At 56.3% G+C, this 18,823-nt stretch overlaps 1 protein-coding gene across 1 annotated transcript in view; it reads right to left on the bottom strand.

Annotated features, from left to right (window-relative positions):
* Positions 1–315: 315 nt before the first annotated feature.
* PKP1 (plakophilin 1) overlaps positions 316–18,823 on the bottom strand; it is a 50,109-nt gene continuing 31,601 nt past the window's right edge. Inside the window, exons 4-14 of the mRNA XM_059146340.1 lie at positions 16,710–16,854; positions 15,598–15,805; positions 14,596–14,773; positions 13,205–13,319; positions 11,409–11,564; positions 10,406–10,582; positions 9,197–9,350; positions 8,633–8,819; positions 7,934–8,018; positions 4,415–4,521; positions 316–3,228 (exon numbers count right to left, since the gene is read on the bottom strand). Coding sequence (XP_059002323.1) covers positions 4,447–4,521; positions 7,934–8,018; positions 8,633–8,819; positions 9,197–9,350; positions 10,406–10,582; positions 11,409–11,564; positions 13,205–13,319; positions 14,596–14,773; positions 15,598–15,805; positions 16,710–16,854 — 1,480 coding nt within the window. The 3' untranslated portion in view covers positions 316–3,228; positions 4,415–4,446. The remainder of the gene's footprint in view (positions 3,229–4,414; positions 4,522–7,933; positions 8,019–8,632; positions 8,820–9,196; positions 9,351–10,405; positions 10,583–11,408; positions 11,565–13,204; positions 13,320–14,595; positions 14,774–15,597; positions 15,806–16,709; positions 16,855–18,823) is intronic.

Raw genomic sequence — 18,823 nt, 5'->3', positions numbered from 1 at the left:
TTCTTCTAATGCCCTTGAAGTTCCTTTCCCTGCAGCTGCTCTGCCTGGTGCGTTCATGGGTGGGGCGCCTTTCCCCTCTCCAAGCTCTGTGATATGGGCGTACTCTCTCCCACTGGAGGGAGGGTGCTGGTGTCATGGAGCCCCTGTGGGGCTCAGATGTGCGGACATGGGGCAGGCACCTTTTCGTGGTGGTCCCCGTCTCCCTCAGGTGGTGCTCAGTCCTAGCCTGGCACAGGCTCAGTGAGAGTAGAGCCTGGGAGTGAGTAAGCAGCTCTTCTTTCCTCAACGGCACCCCCAAATAATCCACTGCTTGAAGAAGTTCAAAGAAATGCCAGCAATTTATTGATTTCCTATATTTCCACAAAAGCAAATACATAGTGCATCACACAGGGAAACTGGGCCTGGCCAGCGTGAGGTCCTTATACAAACATGGGGCAAAGGGAAGGCTGGGCTCTAGATGGGTTCCAGGATACCTCCAGCATCACCCCTCGGGCTTCCCTCTGCCCATCTCCCCCTGCCCATGCCATCCTCCCAGCCTTCCTCCTCCTGGCCATCCCACCTTTCAGCCAGGCTCTGGGGGTGGACAAGAGAGACTATCACTGTCTCCATATCTGGAGAAAACCTTTCACTGCATCATGAGGGAAAGCATGGGGTCTGCGACGCTGGTCTGGCCGCCCCCCTGGAGAGGCTGCTGGCGGTCAATGACCAGATCTATCTGAAGCACAGGAGATCCTGGGGTCAGGGCCAGGACAGGCAGAGACGGAGTGGTCTATGCCCTTCCTCATTGGCCCCAAATTAGAATGCCTTGCTTGGGGTGTCAGCCCTGCTAGGGTGAGGCCAGTGTGGGCGGAAGATACCAAGCCATCCCTGGGCAAACCCCTCCTCCCTGACTTTAGGAAATGCAGCCTCAGGACTCTCTCAGTGCTGTCTCTTCCAAAGGGACAGCCACGGGTCAGAGGCCCAGGTGTCGGGTCCAGCTGGCCAGCCAGAGAAAGCACGAGAGAGAATACAAAATCAGGTCTGGCCTAACTGTTCATCTTAGCCCGCTGCTCCCCAAGGCAGAGGGCTGGGCCCAGCTGGCCCACTCCACTCCAGCCGAGGATCGGAGTGGCAGGAAGTGAGGGCAGCGCTAAGGGAAGGGGCACTTCCCTGGGGGCCACTCACCACAGACTCACTGGTCGTGGGCTCTTTCCCTCACGCCCTGACTGGACAATCCACTCACACTGGGAGGGGGATCCCCACAGTCAAGTACCCCATGTGTCCTCCTTCCTCTCTGAGAATGTAAGCTGCACGAAAACGGGGCTGTGGTCTGTTTGTTCATGGATGTATGCTGAGGGCTTACAACACTGCCTGGCATATCTTGGTGCTCTGTATGTATTTTGTTTTTTTAAAGAAATGACTTCCTCTGAGCCCTGGTCACCAGAGGAGTCATCCTAGAACCTACGCCCAGGACGGCCTGGTGGGACCACACTCCCATGTGGCCCCTGAGAGAGATGGAGTCAGGAGGAGGCCTTCCATCATGAGCAAAAAGGGGGGAGGGCATCGTGGACCCACAGCAGCAGGGGACACTGATTAAACGGCCCGTTATCACAGGTCTGGCCGCAGTCTGTTACATGCCTTAGCAGGCACATCCTTCGTCCAGAAGGGTACTTTTCAGTTTTGACTGCTGGGGTAAGAAGCGGGGTTGGATGGGGGGTAGAGCCTGGTGGGGAGCAGGGGGCCTGGGAGGCTGATGAGGAGGAAAGAAGAGTGAGAAGCACCTTTTATTCTTCTAGAGAAGGCTGTGGACCAGGCAGCTAATTCCTAGCTGACACCAACAGTGTTAGTACGGGAGATGGAGGCAGACGTCAGGAAGCCTTGGGAACCCATGTTCTGCTCTACCCTATAGCGTACACCGAGGGCTGCTGACAGCGAGCTTTCCCTTAGGGAGTTGGGAGGTCCTTCTATTACTACTTCTCTGAAATGCACAAGAGTCTGGGGCGTTGGGGTGGCAGGTGCCCCTGACAAGCTTCTTCTATCACATCCTCTGTGCTTTTCCCCAAGACAGTGGAGATGGGAAGGCTGGGGTTCAGGGGAAGGTAGGATCAGCCTTGGGCTGGGGCTTGTTGGTGCCCTGAAGTGACAGCTTCCTTTCCTGGTCTATCCAAATTTCCACCTTCCAAGTGTCCTGAGACCCAGAACACTCCCTCTCTTGGGTCTCAGCAGGGAAGTCAGCTCCTGGTTAACTTCCAAGCCGCCAGCTGTCCCACAGGAGCCTGGCACGGCTGCCTGTCCAACACAGCCTATCCCCCTCCCCACCAGGGATATGAAGACCTAACAGCCATTCTCCAAATAGCTCTTTGGCTTTGAGCACCATTTTGCCTTCTTTCTCCCGAAACAAACAGATGACAAGCCCCCGAAGGCTGGGGCTTTGTAGGCTGAGCCCCCTCTGACAGGTGTGCAGCCCAAGACCGTGGCCAGTCCCATCCCTCTGGCTCCTACGCCCCCAGAGCAGACTTCAGATAGCAAAGCAAGCGTGACTGTCCTTGCCCGTCCCCTGGAGCCCCAACCCCATCCAGCCCCAGGTCCTGTGGCCCTACGGGAAGGGAGGCGTGATCAGACAACTAAAGTTTCCTATGAGCTGAACTTGAACAACCCTGCCAACCACCCTCCCGGCAGGACCCCGGCCCCAGTTACGCCCCCCTCCCACCTCCCCTTGCCCCAGGGATGGTTCCCTCGAGGCTTCTCGTGGACCCGACCCTGGTACGAGCCTCTTGCCCTGGCATGACACATTTTGGGAACTACGGACAGCTCAACCAAGAGCACAAGTCGTGGAAGAAATGTGGGAGAGTGAGAGTCCTTTTGACCACCTCATCAGCGGCAGAAGTGGCTTACTTAGCTCCTTGAAGTTTGTGGTCGTGCTTTTAGGCACTCACGCACAAGCATGCGCGCGTGCACACACACACACTTACATTATACATATATATATACATACCATTTCTCAGCGAAAGAAGTATTGACATGAAACATAAGCCCCTTTAAGTCAAGGAAAGTCCCCCCGCCCACCCTTCCCAACCCCCCTTGCCTGCCAGTTCCCCCAAGGAAAAAAAAAAATCTAAAAATATTTCCATCAGCCACAGTTTTGAGGTTTGCTTTCAATTGCAGTGGAACTTTTCCAAAACTGCACAGGGTGCGAAGAATCACCCTTCCAGCAAGGCCTGAGGTCGTCTCCACTGGGTTGTATCATTTCTGGAAAAGGAGAGGTCATCCGGTCAGCATTTCCAGGGAGACACCCCCACACCAGTAGGTCTAGCCAATGTTGCCCCCCCCTTTTCATCCACATCCACCAGGATATGCCCCGAGGCCAGCCAGGGCATTCCCAGTCGCCCTTGACACATCTGTAGGTTGCTCTTGATAACCAGAAGTGTGTCGGCTTTGTGCCTTCCCACCACGCCCACCCTGTTGGGCCAGCACTGGGCCCCGCACAGCGCTGAGGGTCCAGACTTCCCTCGCTGAGAATCTATTGACTTTTTTCTTCTCTCTTTTCCCATCCTCATGTTGTTGAAGCTCTTCTGCCAGGAGAAGGTGTCTGATGTATTTACTTTCGCCTGGACCACAGTCACAGCCACCTCCCCCACCAGGACCCTTCTCAGGTGATGGCATGCCGGCACAGAGCCAGGGTGCTGAGAAGTTCCCTTCAGGTCAGGAGGCCCTGTCCTCGCCCCCGACTCTCTGCGATGGCTCCCCACCAAGGCCATCTCTGGTGACCCTCTAGGGAATGTTGGTGATGTCACCTGCCTCAGAAACTCCTGGGATGATTGTTTAGTAATGTACTTTCCAGAGTCAGAACTGCTGGGATTGGGGCCAGGAGTGTGTGTTTTAGGAAGCACCAGGTGATGCCACTGGAAGCTAAGGCTTGCAGGCCTTTGTCATAGATACTGGTTCTGAGTTTTTGGTCCCTGGAATCAACAGCTGGAAATAAGCTTATCCACATTAGGCACGTGCAGACTGGAAAGTGAATTATGAAAAGGATAAGAAAGTGAGCTGTAGGTGTGCAAACCCAGACTGACATATTGTATCACTGCAGGGCGGGGGGCATTCATACCATATCCACGTGTAGGGCACCACCTAGGTTGTGCAGTGTGTAACCTACACAGCCTTACCTAGAAGTTCTGCCCAGACCTCTGGCCTGCTGATGCTATCAGGACATCATATATCCCTAATGTACTGTGATGGGACAGCCCACGGCTCCCTGACCGAGTAGCTATACAGCTGTCATCATAGGCCTTGTGTTGGCCACAGTTAGGCTATCTGTCAGATCAAAGGATTCTTCTGTGCCCCTGGGGAGCACAGGCCTGGCCTCTCCCTCTGAGACCAGCTGAGGCTGCTGCAGGCGTCCTGGATGTGCCTCTGCCCTGGGGAAGCCGATCCTTACCTGCGATCTGTACTTGCTGGGGCAGCCCCTTCTTAGAATCGGGAGGTGAAGTTCCTGAGGCTGTTGGGTCCGGCTAAGCTTCCCAGCATGTTCCTATCCAAGCCTTGCTGCAGGGGAAAGAAACGGCGACTGCGTGAAACACTCTAGGGTGAGAGTATGTGACTTCCGACGGGGCCAGACACTGCCCTCCCAGAGTGTCCTTGACCTTGAACCAGACACTGCCCTCCCAGAGTGTCCTTGACCTTGAGCCAGACACTGCCCTCCCAGAGTGTCCTTGACCTTGAACCAGACACTGCCTTCCCAGAGTGTCCTTGACCTTGAGCCAGACACTGCCCTCCCAGAGTGTCCTTGACCTTGAGCCAGACAAGGCCCTCCCAGAATGTCCTTGGCCTTGAGCCAGACACTGCCCTCCCAGAGTGTCCTTCACCTTGAACCAGACACTGCCTTCCCAGAGTGTCCTTGACCTTGAGCCAGACAAGGCCCTCCCAGAGTGTCCTTGGCCTTGAGCCAGAGCCCTCTGGATTCATTAGATATGTGTGTCTGGGCTAAACCTGGCCCGATTAAATGTGCAACCAAACATAAGGCCATTGACATCCATGGGTCAGTGAACTGTCTTGGTGTCTGGGCTCCCACCAGCGCTTCTGAATATCCTAGGCAGATCCGCAGAAATCTGAATTAAGGCATAAGGATTTAAGCTCTTATTCATTACTCTCTACACAGAACAATAACCAAAGTCAGATTAGAAAAGCTGTTTGTGGGGCGCCTGAGTGGCTCAGTGGGTTAAAGCCTCTGCCTTCAGCTCAGGTCATGATCTCAGGGTCCTGGGATTGAGCCCCGAATCGGGCTCTTTGCTCAGCAGGGAGCCTGCTTCCCTTCCTCTCTCTGCCTGCCTCTCTGCCTGCTTGTGATCTCTCTCTGTCAAGTAAATAAAAATAAAATATTTTTTTAAAAAAAGAAAAGAAAAGCTGTTTGTTTTTCCTCCCTCTGACTGTCCCTGTTCTTTTTTTTTCTTTTCCCCCAAGTCTTGACCGAGCTCTCGGCAACGAGGACATGTCCACCAGAGAGGCGTCTGGTGCTGGTAGCGAGGAGGCGCCGTGCCATGGGCTCGGGTTACCTGTCTGCTCTCCCACCTGCAGCCCCACCAGTCCCTGAGCTCCTGCTGGGGAGTGACAGAATCTTGTTTCTGTTATGTCTCCTGGCATACTGCAGGTGCTCAATAAATGCTTTGGAGTGCATGGGGATAGCAGATGGGGCCCAGACGTCCTTGAGAAGGGCTCTGAGAGTCTGTCAGCTCTCACTGGCCTGTGGGAACATGAGAGATCCAGACACCAGGTGGTTCAAAGCCCGAGGCCTACTTGGTCTGGGCCTGAATCATATGACGTTGGTTTTTCCCCTACAGATCGGCTTGCTCGTTCCTGTTGAGCTTGGCTGGATTTGGTGGAAAGAGCCCAAGAGTGGGAATTCCTGGGTCCCAGCCCTGCTCCTGCCCTGACCCACAGCATCAAGGCAAACTCCCATTCTGTGGGGTGCAACCAAGCCCCACGGTTGGCTTCACTGTGGTTGCAAGGACCCAGGGGGCAGTGCAAGTGCAGGAGCTCTGGGGACAGAAACACGACCCTTGTCATGTCCAAGCTGCTGTGAAGCATGGCTAGAGGGAGCCACAGGGACTGGATGACGAGGCTGGTTCCCACTGACACTGAACACAAGCATGCTGGCAAGGGGACTCTCTGGGGGCCTTAGGGTGGGTGTCGTGTCAGTATTTCTGGGTGAGCTGAACTTTCTGGACCACTACGGAACAGCTTGAGGAAGTTCTCACCCAGTCTCTTTACCTGCCTCCCTTCTATGGAGTCTCTCTGGCAGCTGTCATATGGCCAAGCCTGCCCACACCGTGGTGTTGCCAGGAAAGAGCACTGGGTTGTCCAACAGAGGACATGGACCACCACTGGCTGTGGCCTTCAGACTTCCCCAGTCGACCTTGACCACCTGGTCCTTCCTGTCTCCCTGCCCTGCTGGAGAAAGGGTTAGTTCCTCCTTCTGCCCCAGGGCAGGTGTCCTCCCATCTCCTCTCCTACATGATCAGGCCATCCCTGACCCTCTGTGGCCTCTCTGTTCTGTGGTCTTCCTCATCCTCCTGCCCCTTCACTGTCTCCTGCTCTGCCCATTCTTCATCTCATGACAGAGATGCTTGGGTCCCCTCTGTCATTAAACAGGGGCCTTTTACCCATGCCTTTTCTCTCCCCTTTCTGGGCCACACTGAGGAGAGCGGTTCTCCCCTCTGCCCCCCTCCACCTCTCCCCATCCCCATCCCTCCGTGCCCATGGCAGGGGCCCCAAGGGCTCCCCCTGCTTTGCCAACAGTGCTCTTACTGTGGCCTGGGACTTGAGATCGCCCCATTCAGGGGCCTCCCTGGTTTCCATCCTGCCAGCTGCCTCAGTGGTCCTCGGAACTGCCACTCACCTGCTCCCGCTCCTGGGCTTTCTCCTCCCACATGGGCTGCAGCCCCCTCCTGGCTAGGTGGTACAGCTCCTCCTGGCTCCTGGTCTTTCGCTATCTTTGTCCCCTAGGTGAAGGTCTTCTCCAAGCTTCTGCCCTTATTCTCCAAGGCTCACCCACACACCTGTGCCCCATGATGGTCCTGCCTGCTCTTGGGGCTTCCACCTGCCCTGTGCTCCTGTCTGGGTGGGAGCCTGGCCTCTCTCCTCAGGTCCCACCCCCGCACCCCAGTCCAATCCCCTCAGACTTGACCTCTTAAAATTGGAACTGCTCTTTCTCTCCCCACAAAGCCTACTTGGCCTCTCCCCAACCGATCTCTTTCTGCGCATGTGACCACAGGCTCTCCAGGCTTGCACTCGAGCATGGTCAGTCTGGCCAGTCTGTCTCTTCTGCATCCTGTCCTTGTTCTGGCCTCAGCACTGTTGACGTCTCTGTCTAAAGAATGGTGACACAGGAGTGGGAGAGGCCGGTGTGGAGAGGTTTGGTGAACTAAGACCCAAGGTAGGACTTTGTGTTTGATGAGGTTGGGAGGCGTTGAGAACAGAGAGGAGTGAGGGTCACCACTGGACAAATCCAGCTGCCCCAGCATCTTTCGGTCCCCTCTGCCCTGCCCCTGGCAATGAGGGAGATTGCCAAATGTTGCTTTAATCATGACACTCTCTACCTAAAATCCTCAATGGCTCCCCAGTGCTAAGGGCAAACTCTCACAGAGATTCAAGGGGTTTGTAATCAAACCCCTCTGCAGCCACAGAGCACATCACATTTTCTCAATTCCCTCTGCCCTCTGGGCACTAGGCATCCTCCCAGAATTCTAGCCTAGGGGTTTGTTCGGAGTGTGATCAAGTTCATCATCACACACATTGGTCTCTTAGCTCTGGTTCTCTCTGTCTGGAGTATAGCTCCCTCTCCCCCATGGGGTGGGGCGGACCATTCTGCCTCTCTCTCCTTGCCCCACTCGGACTTGATTCCATGCAGGGGCAGTGCAGGAGGGTCTCCTGGGGAGGGGTCAACAGTGTGGGCCCTTACCTGTCTGAGGACTCCCTGAAGTTCCTTGCTGGACCACATGTCAGACAGGAGGAGGCGGGCAGCTTCTGCAGCCTTGGGTGAGGCACTGGGCAGGCAGGAAGTTCATTTGTGAGGTGAGACTCAGGGAGGCGTGAGAATGAGCCCCCTCCTCCCTCCTTCCCTCCCCTTCAGGTCTTAGAGACGTGGGAGGCCCCAGAGGTGCCTGAGAAAGGAGCCCCATCAGGCTCGCTCTGCGCAGTGGGCAGGACCCCACGGCCCTGCCCACTTAGAGGTATCCTAGGATTTTCCTTGCGGGCTGTAAGGGGGAAGGTCCCCCAGCCCTTGTCCGGGGAGGAGAAAATCCCCTGGAGCAGAATAAAGTTCCCCCATGTAGGGTCTGCTGCTCCATGCCTCCTGCTGATGCTCTAAGGATCCAGTGTCCTCTGGTGACCCGCAGTGGAGAACGCACTGCCTCTGTCCCCTTTGTGCAGCCCCAGGACCTGCCTGCTGGACTCAGCCCCACAGTGCTCCTGGCTTCTGGAACTTCTCTGCACCCAAGCTTCCCTCCGCCCCCACCCCACCCTGGCTCTCCTGTCTATTCTAGCTACTGCTTCCGCCTTGCCTCTGAGACTTTGCAGGGAGTCATAGGAAAGCCTGCGTGGGGTGAATGGTGAGGGGGTGTGGGGGGCTGGGGAGGAGACCGCCCGCTGCCCCGCCCACCTGCTACGGCACAAGTTGATGACGTTGTTGACCATGCTGCTGGTGAAGTACTGCTTGGCCATCTGCGGCTGGGATGCCATCAGGTTCCTCACAGTGTAGCAGGCTGAGGACAGGATGTCTTCTGAGTTGCTGGTGTTCCCAGTGTGACTGGTGAGGAGCCTGGTCACCTCTGGGAATACTTGGTTCCCTGAGAGAGAAAGCATTGGAAGGCAGGGGCTCAGATGACTGAGGGAGAGAGGCGCTGAGGGGCTCCCTCCTGAGGCCAGAGTCCCGGCTGCCCTCAACCAGATTCCTAGACAGGTGACCCCTCAAGGCTCCATTCTAGCTCCAAGTAAGGGGTTAGGACCCAGATGGGACCTCTGCGCACCTGCACCCCAGACCCCCATCTCCAGGGGACCTGCCCTTTCCTACCTCCATGCCCCTCGTGAGCCAGTTTCCCCTCTTGGAATGTGAGGGAAAATTTAGAGGGGGACCTTCCAGCAGGCTCTGGAAAGCGGGGTTCTGCCAAGTCCTAGCTGGTGGCCCCGGGGAGAGGGCTGACCAGATGCTGTGGAGGGCGCTTACCCATCGCGCGGTGCAGCACAGGGTGGCGGGACATGTTGCTCAGGAGGGAGGCTCCGGACCTCACCACATCAGAGTTGCCAGATTGCAGGAGGCGAGCGATTTGGGGCAGGCCTTTTTCCTTGAGCCCAATCAACTGGCTCATGCCACTGGACATCTGAGGAAGAAGGGCCGAGTGAGGACCTAGCCTGTGGCTTCCCAGGCACTGTGGTGGAAGCAAGCCAGGTAATCCCAAATGAAAAAAACCCAGAATCTTTTCTCTTCCGTGTTGGAAGTGCGGACAAAGAGAGACACAAATGTGCTCATGCGCCGGCAACAGACAGAGCACCCAGGCAGAAATGCACCCCGACCTCTCCTGACCTTGAGCTCTACTCCCGGATCAGCCTGGAGGCAAGATGGGTGATGAGAGGGTAGTCTCAGACCCCTTGCTCCCCGGGGCCCTGAATCGGCTCCCAGTCTAACAGAAGGGTCAGATACCATCTAGGGGCCCCTAGAAGTAGGCCAGCTCTAGCAACAAAGCCATCCTGGCTGTAATCTGGTCCCGGCTGGTCTGGAGTTCTTGAAGACCCCTAGACCCATCCTCTCATAGTCAAGAAAGTTCCTTCCTTACCTCAATTCACCCTGGTCCTGCTTCCAACTGATTCTCTTTTGTCCTAAGTAAAGATGAAGGATTGTTGGCTGCCTCCCCATCTAAATGCTTGTTGATTGCAACAGGCCTCCTATGGCTCAGGGCCATTCCGTCGTGTCCTCCAAACTATATTTGGTTTCAAAATCTCTGCTGATCTTGCCACATTTCCCTCTAGATCTGTTCATGCTCCAAACCCTCTATTTTTCCCTCTGCCAGTTCAACACCTAAGAGACTCTTCCCACCACAAACATACCCTTCATCCCTGTCCTCCACCCCAGACAGGGCCAGCGTGGGGGCAGGAATCACAACGCTAAGGGGGCTCTGTGGGTACAGACAGAATCCTGCAGGAGTGGGTTTGCTTTGCCACGGCCTGGGAGTTCCCAGAGGGCGGGGCTATTTCTCCTCCCTCATCTCCCCCATATCACATAGGACGTTGTCTCTATTCGTGCAGGCAGAACGGAGCTCTGCAGGCCACAGGTGTTTGCTAGGACTCAGACCGGGGACGTGCTCGTGGGAGAACCGGGAAGGGAGCCGAGCCTGCCCTGAGTTGGAGGAATGGGGGTGGGGCGGGGGCCACTCCTCACCAGCCCCTTGCTGGCGGTCAGGTTCTGCAGGGCCCCCGCGCAGGCCTCCAAGGTGGCATCTTTCTTGCTCTTGCCCATGAGGTTCAGGTAGGTGCGGATGGCATCTGAATGGTACAGCCAGCTGCTGCCCTTGGGGCTGGTCTCCTCCTCCGGGAGGGGGCAGTCGTAGTTGTTGTTCTGAGGACAAAGGGTAGGTCAGCAGGGAGCCTTGGGAAGGGAGCCAACCCAAGCCTTCTGTGTGCCTCCCAGCTCTAGGGTCCTGGGTCCTGATAGGAGGGACCGGGGAAGCACCTTCCTGGTGTCCCTTTTCTCACTACGGCAGCTCCGCAGAAGTGAGGTAGGACAGGGGACCTGCTCCTTCGGGCGGTCTCCGAGGGAGGCAGAGGACAATTTTGGGATCCCGGGGAGTGTGCTGCTGGCCACCTTCTGCCCAAACTTTCCAGCTGCTTTTGGGTCTCACACCATGATCCTTCCTCCCCTCCCAGAGTCAGACTCCGAGCCGGACCCACCCTGGGCCAGCAGGTGTGGCCCAGAGCCCAGTTTCCATAGTTGTACCCAGTGGGGAAGACTGACCCTCCCTCCACAGCACCCTCCTGCTTCTGGGGGACCTGGGAGGCCTGGGATCTGGTGGGAACCAGGCCAGAGAGGGCTTAGAGTCCTGGCTCCTCCAAACCTTCCAGGGCAATGGACAAGATGGGGTCAAGCTTATCAATCACAGGTAAGAGAGGATAAGCTCTGCCAATGGAGGGCGGGAGCTTTTGACCTCCGGGTAGTCTGAGGTCTTACAGTCTCAAGTACACAGATCCCCTCTGAAGACCAGACGAATGCCCTCTACTCAGCTTCTGGAGCGCGACACCAGCCTGAGACCAGGGCTTCGGCCTGGGCTTGGCCCTTCTTGCTGGTTTCAGGCTTGAGGGAGAGAGGAAAGCAGGCGCCGGGCAGCTGAGTCCAGCGGGCTGCCTGGTGGGGAGCAGGCCCTGACTCTGTCATCACCATCACTCACCATTGTCTTGTCGCTCTTGTTGCTGAAGCAGCCCGTGGAGGACTTCTCGGTATAGGCGTTGCGCGCGTTGTACTCCAGCTGGCGGTAGCGGGTGGGCACCTCGGCGTCCAGGCGGTAGGACAGGTTGTGCAGGATACACATGCAGTTCTCCACGGACTGGGGGCCAAGCAGAAGTGTGGCACCTGAGCCCGGGCCTCCCCAACACCCCGATGGCATCCCGGGCTCCCCCACCGCCCTTGCTCACGAGAGAGAGGCAGCCCCTCAGTGGCTTCAGGACAGAGGAACACGGGCCTGCGTGAAAATCTCCCTCCCACTGTCATGCTCCCTGGGGTCTGGACTCGAACCCAGGTCTGTTGCTTCCTAGCTGCGTGAACTGGAGGGGCTTGCTTTACCTTCCAGGCCCCGGTTTTCTCAGTGGCAAAATGGGACTGAAGTCACCTGCTTCACAGGGCTCCTGGGAAGGCCTACCCGGAAGTACCTGTCACAGGGCCCCCCACACAGGAGGATACGACAGAGAGCGGCACCGCTTCTGCGTGACAGCCACGGTACCAGTGGTCGGGCTGGGCTATTGAAGAACACACCTCTGTTCTCACACATTCTCCCTCGGGAGCCGCTGGACTTATCTAGGTTCCAAAGCCCTACGCCTGCCCTGTGTTGTAGCTGGCTCGTCCTCAGCTTCCAGCAGCAGAGATGCTGAACCATCCCAAGTCCACACAGGCAGTGAGACCCGCACCTGAGACTTGGCTGTGGCAGCTTCTCCTAGGCCTTTGCCTTTGTCCTCAGTTAACAGGCTGCTGTTTGGGCCAGCAGACTGACTGTCCAATGGCCCTGCTAGGATTTAAGGGACTCTGAGTCACTGGGTCTGGGTCACACAGGTAGAGGGGATGCTGCATCCGCAGCAAAAGAAAACATGACGACCCCTGGGACCTGGCTGAGCCTCCACGGGACTGTCTCTCTCCTGAGGCCCTGTTGTTACTTTCAGGGGAGGAGCAGGCCGCTGGGAAACTGTATGCCAGACCCAGAGCCCATGGTGTGCAGAGAGTCCCCTGGTCACCTGGGGACTGTGGGAACTCACTATTCTCCCAAGTTGCTGTCCTGCCGTGATGGAAACATCCAGCCTTCAGTTCCTCTTCCCTCCATGATTTTTCCTGTCTATGTGTGCTAGTGTGTCCCAAAGCTCAAAGGGGACAGGAGGGCAGTCTGGCCAGTGGCCTCACTGGGGGGCAGTGGGAAACCAGTGTAGCAGAGGGAGCCTTGGTGCAGGTAGGATCCCTGGGGTATCAGTGGGGCTCCTCGGGGCCGTCTGCTGGGCTTGGCACTAGTGACAGTAATGGCTCATGGGGCGCTCTCTTGGCCACAGGCCCACTTTGAGTCTTGCTTATGAACTAACTGAGCCTTAAACCAACCCAGGAGGCAGATAGGATATGATCATCTCCATTGGAATAAAGTGCACACTGAGGAACAGAGATGTCACCAAGTGTCCCCATTCACACAGCCTCTAATTGAGGGACGGGGAGCTGCCCTGTAACCACTCTCCCCGGCAAGCAGAGCACTCTGCAGCCAGCCGTCCCCTTCACCGGCCCATCTCTGGGCCTCTGTCCTGTCACTGGACCATACCTTAAAGGCCACCTCAAGGGCAGACCTGCCTCGTGGAGCCTGGGAGAGAAAAATGCCAGGACCTAGAGCCCAAGGAGCTGCCCTCACTGATTCTGGGGAGGCCCTGGGCCTTGGAGTGCTGTACCGAGAGGAGGACTGGGGTCCAGGGCCGGAGTGGGGCGCTGCCTGGGTGCGCTCACCTTGTCATCACAGCGGCTGGCGGCCACGCAGTTCTGGACATAGGCCATGAGGGAATCAATGAGCCCCGTGTAGTTTCGCATGGTCTGGCGGCCCGCATCGGCAGAGCTCAGGTTCCTGCGGGAGAGAGCCGAGAGGGGGTGAGGAGGCAGGGGAGGAGGGGTAGGGGTGGAGAGTGGTTGGGGGGCACGCAGGGAGGAGAGCAGGTGGCAGAAGGGGGCCCGAGGGGATGGGGATGAGGTTGGAGGTTTGGTAGGACGAGAGCAGAGCAAAAGGCACGAGGAAGAAGTAAGGAAAGATAATTCAGGCCATTCCGCCCCATCGTGGTGGAGGCTGGACGGGCTCTCATCTGCACTGAGCTCTTTCCACCCCTCCTTCCGCCCACCTGGGCCCCAGGCCTGTAACTTTTATGACCGTCGAGGGCTCTAATGCAGCTAGCACCCCAAGACACATGCGCTACCACTAGTGGGCACCTGTTAACGGGGGCTGGAAGCTTCCCCTGCCCAGTTTCTCTGTGGGGCCAGGGGCTAGATCTGGGAAAGGAGCTGAGGGGTGCTCGGCTGGGGCCACATGCCCCGTCCCTGTGGAAGCTGTGTTCTGCCCCAGCAGCGGGCTCCTTCCGGGCCTGTTTGCCTGGTGCCTGCCAAGTGTGGTTCCTGTTGCCACCAATAGCCCTGCAGCCCATCAGGTCCCTAACACCCCAGTTTTGCTCACTGGAGCCCACTGCTGGAGGCTGACAGGGAGGAGCCCCAGCTGAAACACCGCACCCCTCACTCTGCAGCATCCAGGAGCTGGAGGAGACAGACGCCATCAGAGCAGGGTATGATCCTCAAAGGAGATCCGTTCTACGGCTTCACCTCCATACCAGCACCCACAACCCAGCCTGTAACTGCACTCCTGGAGCGAGCGTACCCGCATCCCTCCTCCCTGCCAAGGGGGGACGCAGGAGACTCTGGGCAGAGCCATGCCATCTTCATGCCGATGAATGTGGCAGTTAGCACCATGGCTGGGAAATGACTCATTAGGAGCCCATCAGCCGCCTTTTGTCTAAAAGCACACTCTTCAAGATAGTACCAGAAATGGATTTTTGGGAAACAGAGGAGAGGGAAATGGTTGAAGCAGTTTGGGTATTCAGATCTGGCACTTCCACTCTTAGATTTCTAAGAAGTCATTTGCGGTCCCTTAAAGGAGGTCATGGAGTCCCGATCCTTATCTGGGTGCAGGGACATCAGAAATACTGGGGCTCCGTTTCTTGGAGTCTGCCCGTGAAGACCAGTGCCAGGCAGACTGCATTCTATGTTCTCTTCCCTGGCTGGTCCTGCCCGAGATGGGGCTGCCTGGGCAAAGCCCAGGGCTGGGGCCAAAAGACTCCATGGGCATACTCTTCTCTCACCTCAAGCAGCCTGTGGCATTGAAGAAGACTTCAGGGTCCACCATTTCCCGGCTCATGTTGCTGTTGCCATCACACCAGCCGGAGAAGGGAATGATGACCCGGTCCGCCAGCACGGGCAGGGCATCGGCGATGAGCTCCTCCTTCAGCTCATCAGTGGAGGACAGGTTCCAGAGCAGCCCTAGAGGTCGGGGACAGTCAACTCAACACATGCCAGGCCAAGGAAGACTCCAGGCAACAGGGGACCACCCTCCAGCCTCCAGCCTGCTTTGGCAAATGAATCCTAGTAAAAGGTCACCTTCTAAGTAGGCCTGGTTTATTTCACTTAGTGTCTGATTGTTTCCTGAGCCCACTTCCCAGCGTCTCAACAAGACTGCAGGTTCTGTGAGAGCAGGGAGCATCTAGAGTTCTTTATCTAGGTCAAAATTATGAATAGGGAAGGTGATCAGAAACACTGGATTGATTCATGGTTTTTTATATAAATGTTAGCATGCAGAGTCTTCTAATTCTATTTTCTTCCTAAAAGTTATTCCAGAAATACTGATCTTGGTTACTCTGTGCCTGGCCTCATCTTCCCCGTCCAGCCTGAGGGTTTCATAGTTTCTTCTGTCTCTTGTGCCCCTGACCTGAGTGCTTACCATATTGTCTGGACACAGGAAGATGGTTAAGAACTGTTAGTTCCTGCTTTCATTGACTTCCCTTTCTCCCTGTCACCTACAGATCCCAGCCTCTGCTGAACAAGGGTCTTGTCTGGGCACTAGCCTTCCATGCTTTGCATTCTATCTTCAGAAAGACTTTGACCCCTTGCAGGTATGCACCATCTGGACACCACTAATCTGGCCAAGGTCAGTACCATGGAGGCTCCCAAGACCTCAGCCTGAGGTCAAGTCTGCATGGCTGTGCTCTGAGCCAGCCTGGAGGGGCTGCCCCACACCCCATCTTGGGACTGCAGCCAGCAGTCCTGCCAACCCCAGCCCCGAGCTCTCCACAGCAGGGGCTCCCTACCGGTCAGTTGTTTCTGGATCTCAGTGCTCCCAGTTCTCCTCAGGAGGCTGACAGCCTCTCGGATCCCATTCTGCCTCCGGGTCTCCAGCTTGTTGGTGACGCTTCGGAACACCAGGTTACGCAGGGCCCCGGCCGCAGCCTGCTGGACGTTCTGGTTGGGGCTCCGGAGGAGGTCCACCAGCTTGCAGATGCCTCCCAGCTGATAGACCTGTCGGGATAAGGGGGCCGTCTTGCCCAGTTAGGGAGGTGAGGCTGATCTCATGGCTCTGCTCAAGGTGAGTCTTCTCAGACCCAAAGTCGACTGTCAGTTCAGAAATACTCAAGCCAACCAACATGAATGAGCAGGTTGGAATCATAGCAATGGGCCAGACCAGAAGCCAAGATGGATTCAGAGGCAAGCTCCCCCACCTCCTCGCCAGGAGACCCTCAGGAAAGCGCCCCTCTGCTCTGAGCCCCACTTTCCTCCTCTGAAATAGAGCAGTGAGGACCAGAGGAGGAGACAGATATAAATATACTTCAAAATCCTAAACCAGGACAGACGTAAGAGAGACCCTCCCAGGGGAACTCCTTCTCCTCTGGCAGGAATTTGGATGCGGGTGGATCATGGAATTTTTGGAAAACCCGTTTGTTTAGGGCACTACACCCTTGGGCTGAGCTGCAGAGCCCCAGAGGCGTCCTTCCCACCAGCCAGGCTCAGGAGGCAAGAACAACGCCTGGTGAGAAAGAGGATCAGCTATGAGAGGGGGAGAGAGATGGAGACCGAGAGGCAGGGAGGCAGAGACAGACAGACAGACGGTGGGGAGGGGAGTTGAAGGATGGAAAGCAGTCATGTTTTCTAGTGGCATCTGAGAAAGGGCATGTCTGTTGAACCCATGACTATTTCTTCCATGTGACCAGTAGGGGAGACACGCTTGACTAATGTCCACTCACTAGAGGGTTAAGATGCTCAGCTGTGATCTTAGGCGATGCCAAGCACGCTCCTCGCCCCGGGCAGCCAGGCCGGGTGAGAAGGAGCGAGCGCAAATGCCCCCACCCATCTCTAAATGGGGTCAGGCTGACACGCCCAGTCCCTGCCCAGGCCTCCAGGGGGAGGAAGGTGTGCAGCCAGCTACCTGTTGTTTGGCCGATTCATCCTGGAAACAGGTGTGCTGGATGTAATAGGCCCCGATGGCCTGGTACTTCTCATCCTGGGAGCTCAGGTACTGCACAGCCTTGGGGATGGTCAGCCCACTGCACTCAATATCCTCGCTGCAGATCCTGTGGGCAATGGGCAGTGGGGTGGGCTCCAGGGTAGACTGGGGCTCAGAATTCCCCCCATGTGCCCAAGCTGCCACAGCCTGTCCATCCAACCACCCACTCACCCCTTCATCCGCCCGTCCGTCCGTCCATCCATCCATCCATCCATCCATCCTTCCTTCCTCCATTTTCCCTCTCTCTCTATCCAACCATCAATGCCTCCATCTCTCCCCAAGTCCAGCTAATTTTCTTACATAACAATTCTCACATCTGCTCCTTCTTCCCACCCTCACAGCCACTGCCTTCCTTCTGGCCATAGTCACTCTCACTGGAACTACAGCAAGACACCCCCACAACTGGCTCTCTTCTCCAAGCTCCCCCATCCAAAAATTTCCTCCCTTTTACCAGATTAGCACTCCTAAAACCTAGTTTGCTGAGTTGTTCCCATCAGTGCCTTCTCCATCCTGCAGGTTCAAGTGCAGACTGCTTAGACTAATATCCAAGGGCACGGGTTAAGCTGGACCGTATGAAATGGCTGATAGTCAACCTTTTTGAGCCACAAAAAAAATTTCACGTTTCAATCTAATCGTTTGGCTCTGCTCTGCCCTCTGGCCCACGCTCCAGCCCCTCATGAGGTCGGCTCCAGCAAGACTCATCTTTCCACTGAGCACCCACATGGCTCTCAGGTGTGGCCGTGTCCCTTCCCTTCATAACACATGTGCCTCGCTGAAGTCCCGCTTCCCTGAACATTCCAGGGAAAGGACACCTCTCTTCTAGGAACCTCTCCAGCTCCTGTGATGTCAACTCTCGGGCTGCCCTTTCCACCTGCCTGTGTCCTGGTTCCCAACAGCGGGGGAGAGTTCCGGGGGGCAGTCCTTCCTGGGGCAGCCAGCCCTCCTCAGCACTTCTAGAGGTGCCTTCTCATGGGTACCGGGCTCAGTCCTGCCAGTAAATGCTCACTAAATATTCGTGGCTTTAGCGTGGCATCCTAACTCCATTTTGGGAAAAATCTCCCATGGAGCAGAGCTCTCTGGTTTTCTATCAGCAGCCCTCCTACCCCGCGTTGAGAAAATGTCTCATTTGCCAGTCAAACGTCAGCTCGAAATGGCTCATCATACATCCCCTTCCGTGTCTTGCCCAGACCTTGTCCTCTCAGGGCCTCTGGTTTGGGGCAATAAGCCAGGGCCTGTTGCCGCCCCGAGTCCTGCTCCATAGGAAAGGGTTTCTTAGTCCTTCTCCAACTCATCCTAAATATCCCTGATGGCCTCCGAGTAGTTAGGAGAGGTCCAGCTTTACAATGGAGTTCAGCTTATTATCGAAACAGTGCGACAGACTGGGGAAGAACACAGGGTGCTGCAGCAGCTGTGTGACCTTGGGCAGGTGAGTTAACGTCTCTGTGCCTTGTTTCCTCCTTGGGAGTTCCTGCACCTGTCTAGAAGGGACTATGAGGTTTAGAGACGAAGCAAAGCTCCTGGAGCTCTAGGAAGAGAAGTTTATCAGGTGAGTGTGTGGCTCTAGGATAGCTCTGGGCTGTGTGTTCCTGGCTGTGTCTCCTACACTTACCACACACCCTGGAACATAGTAGATGCTTAGTAAATGTTTGCCAAATAAATGAATAAATGACCATTAGGTGGTGATAAGGAACAGTTTAGAGGTCTATGGAGCTCTGAGCCCTGGAGGGCAGGCCCAATGACCCCTAGAACCCTGTCCCATCCCCAAGCCACCCTGGCCTGTGGATCTTTACAGGACACGTGCTTCATTTCCTTCATTCTCCCTGGGCCTTCAGGGTCGAGGGACAAGAGAGATCCTCTGTTCTTCAGCTCTAGATCCAGTTCCTCAGTTTCGATGTCTGTCTGTCCTGGTTGTCTGTTGTCCTATAAGGTGGAACATGGCCCCCTTGCCCACTGGCCACATCTGGGGACACTCCTTTGCTCTTCCAGAACACAGACAGAGACTTGCATGCCTAAGGTCACAAACTCTCCGTCCCCTG

This window comes from Mustela lutreola, chromosome 14 (genome assembly GCF_030435805.1).
Source record: "Mustela lutreola isolate mMusLut2 chromosome 14, mMusLut2.pri, whole genome shotgun sequence".
Taxonomy (NCBI): Eukaryota; Metazoa; Chordata; class Mammalia; order Carnivora; family Mustelidae; genus Mustela; species Mustela lutreola.
Note: the sequence above shows the minus strand (reverse complement) of the source record. Positions and strands in the feature narration are given on the sequence as shown.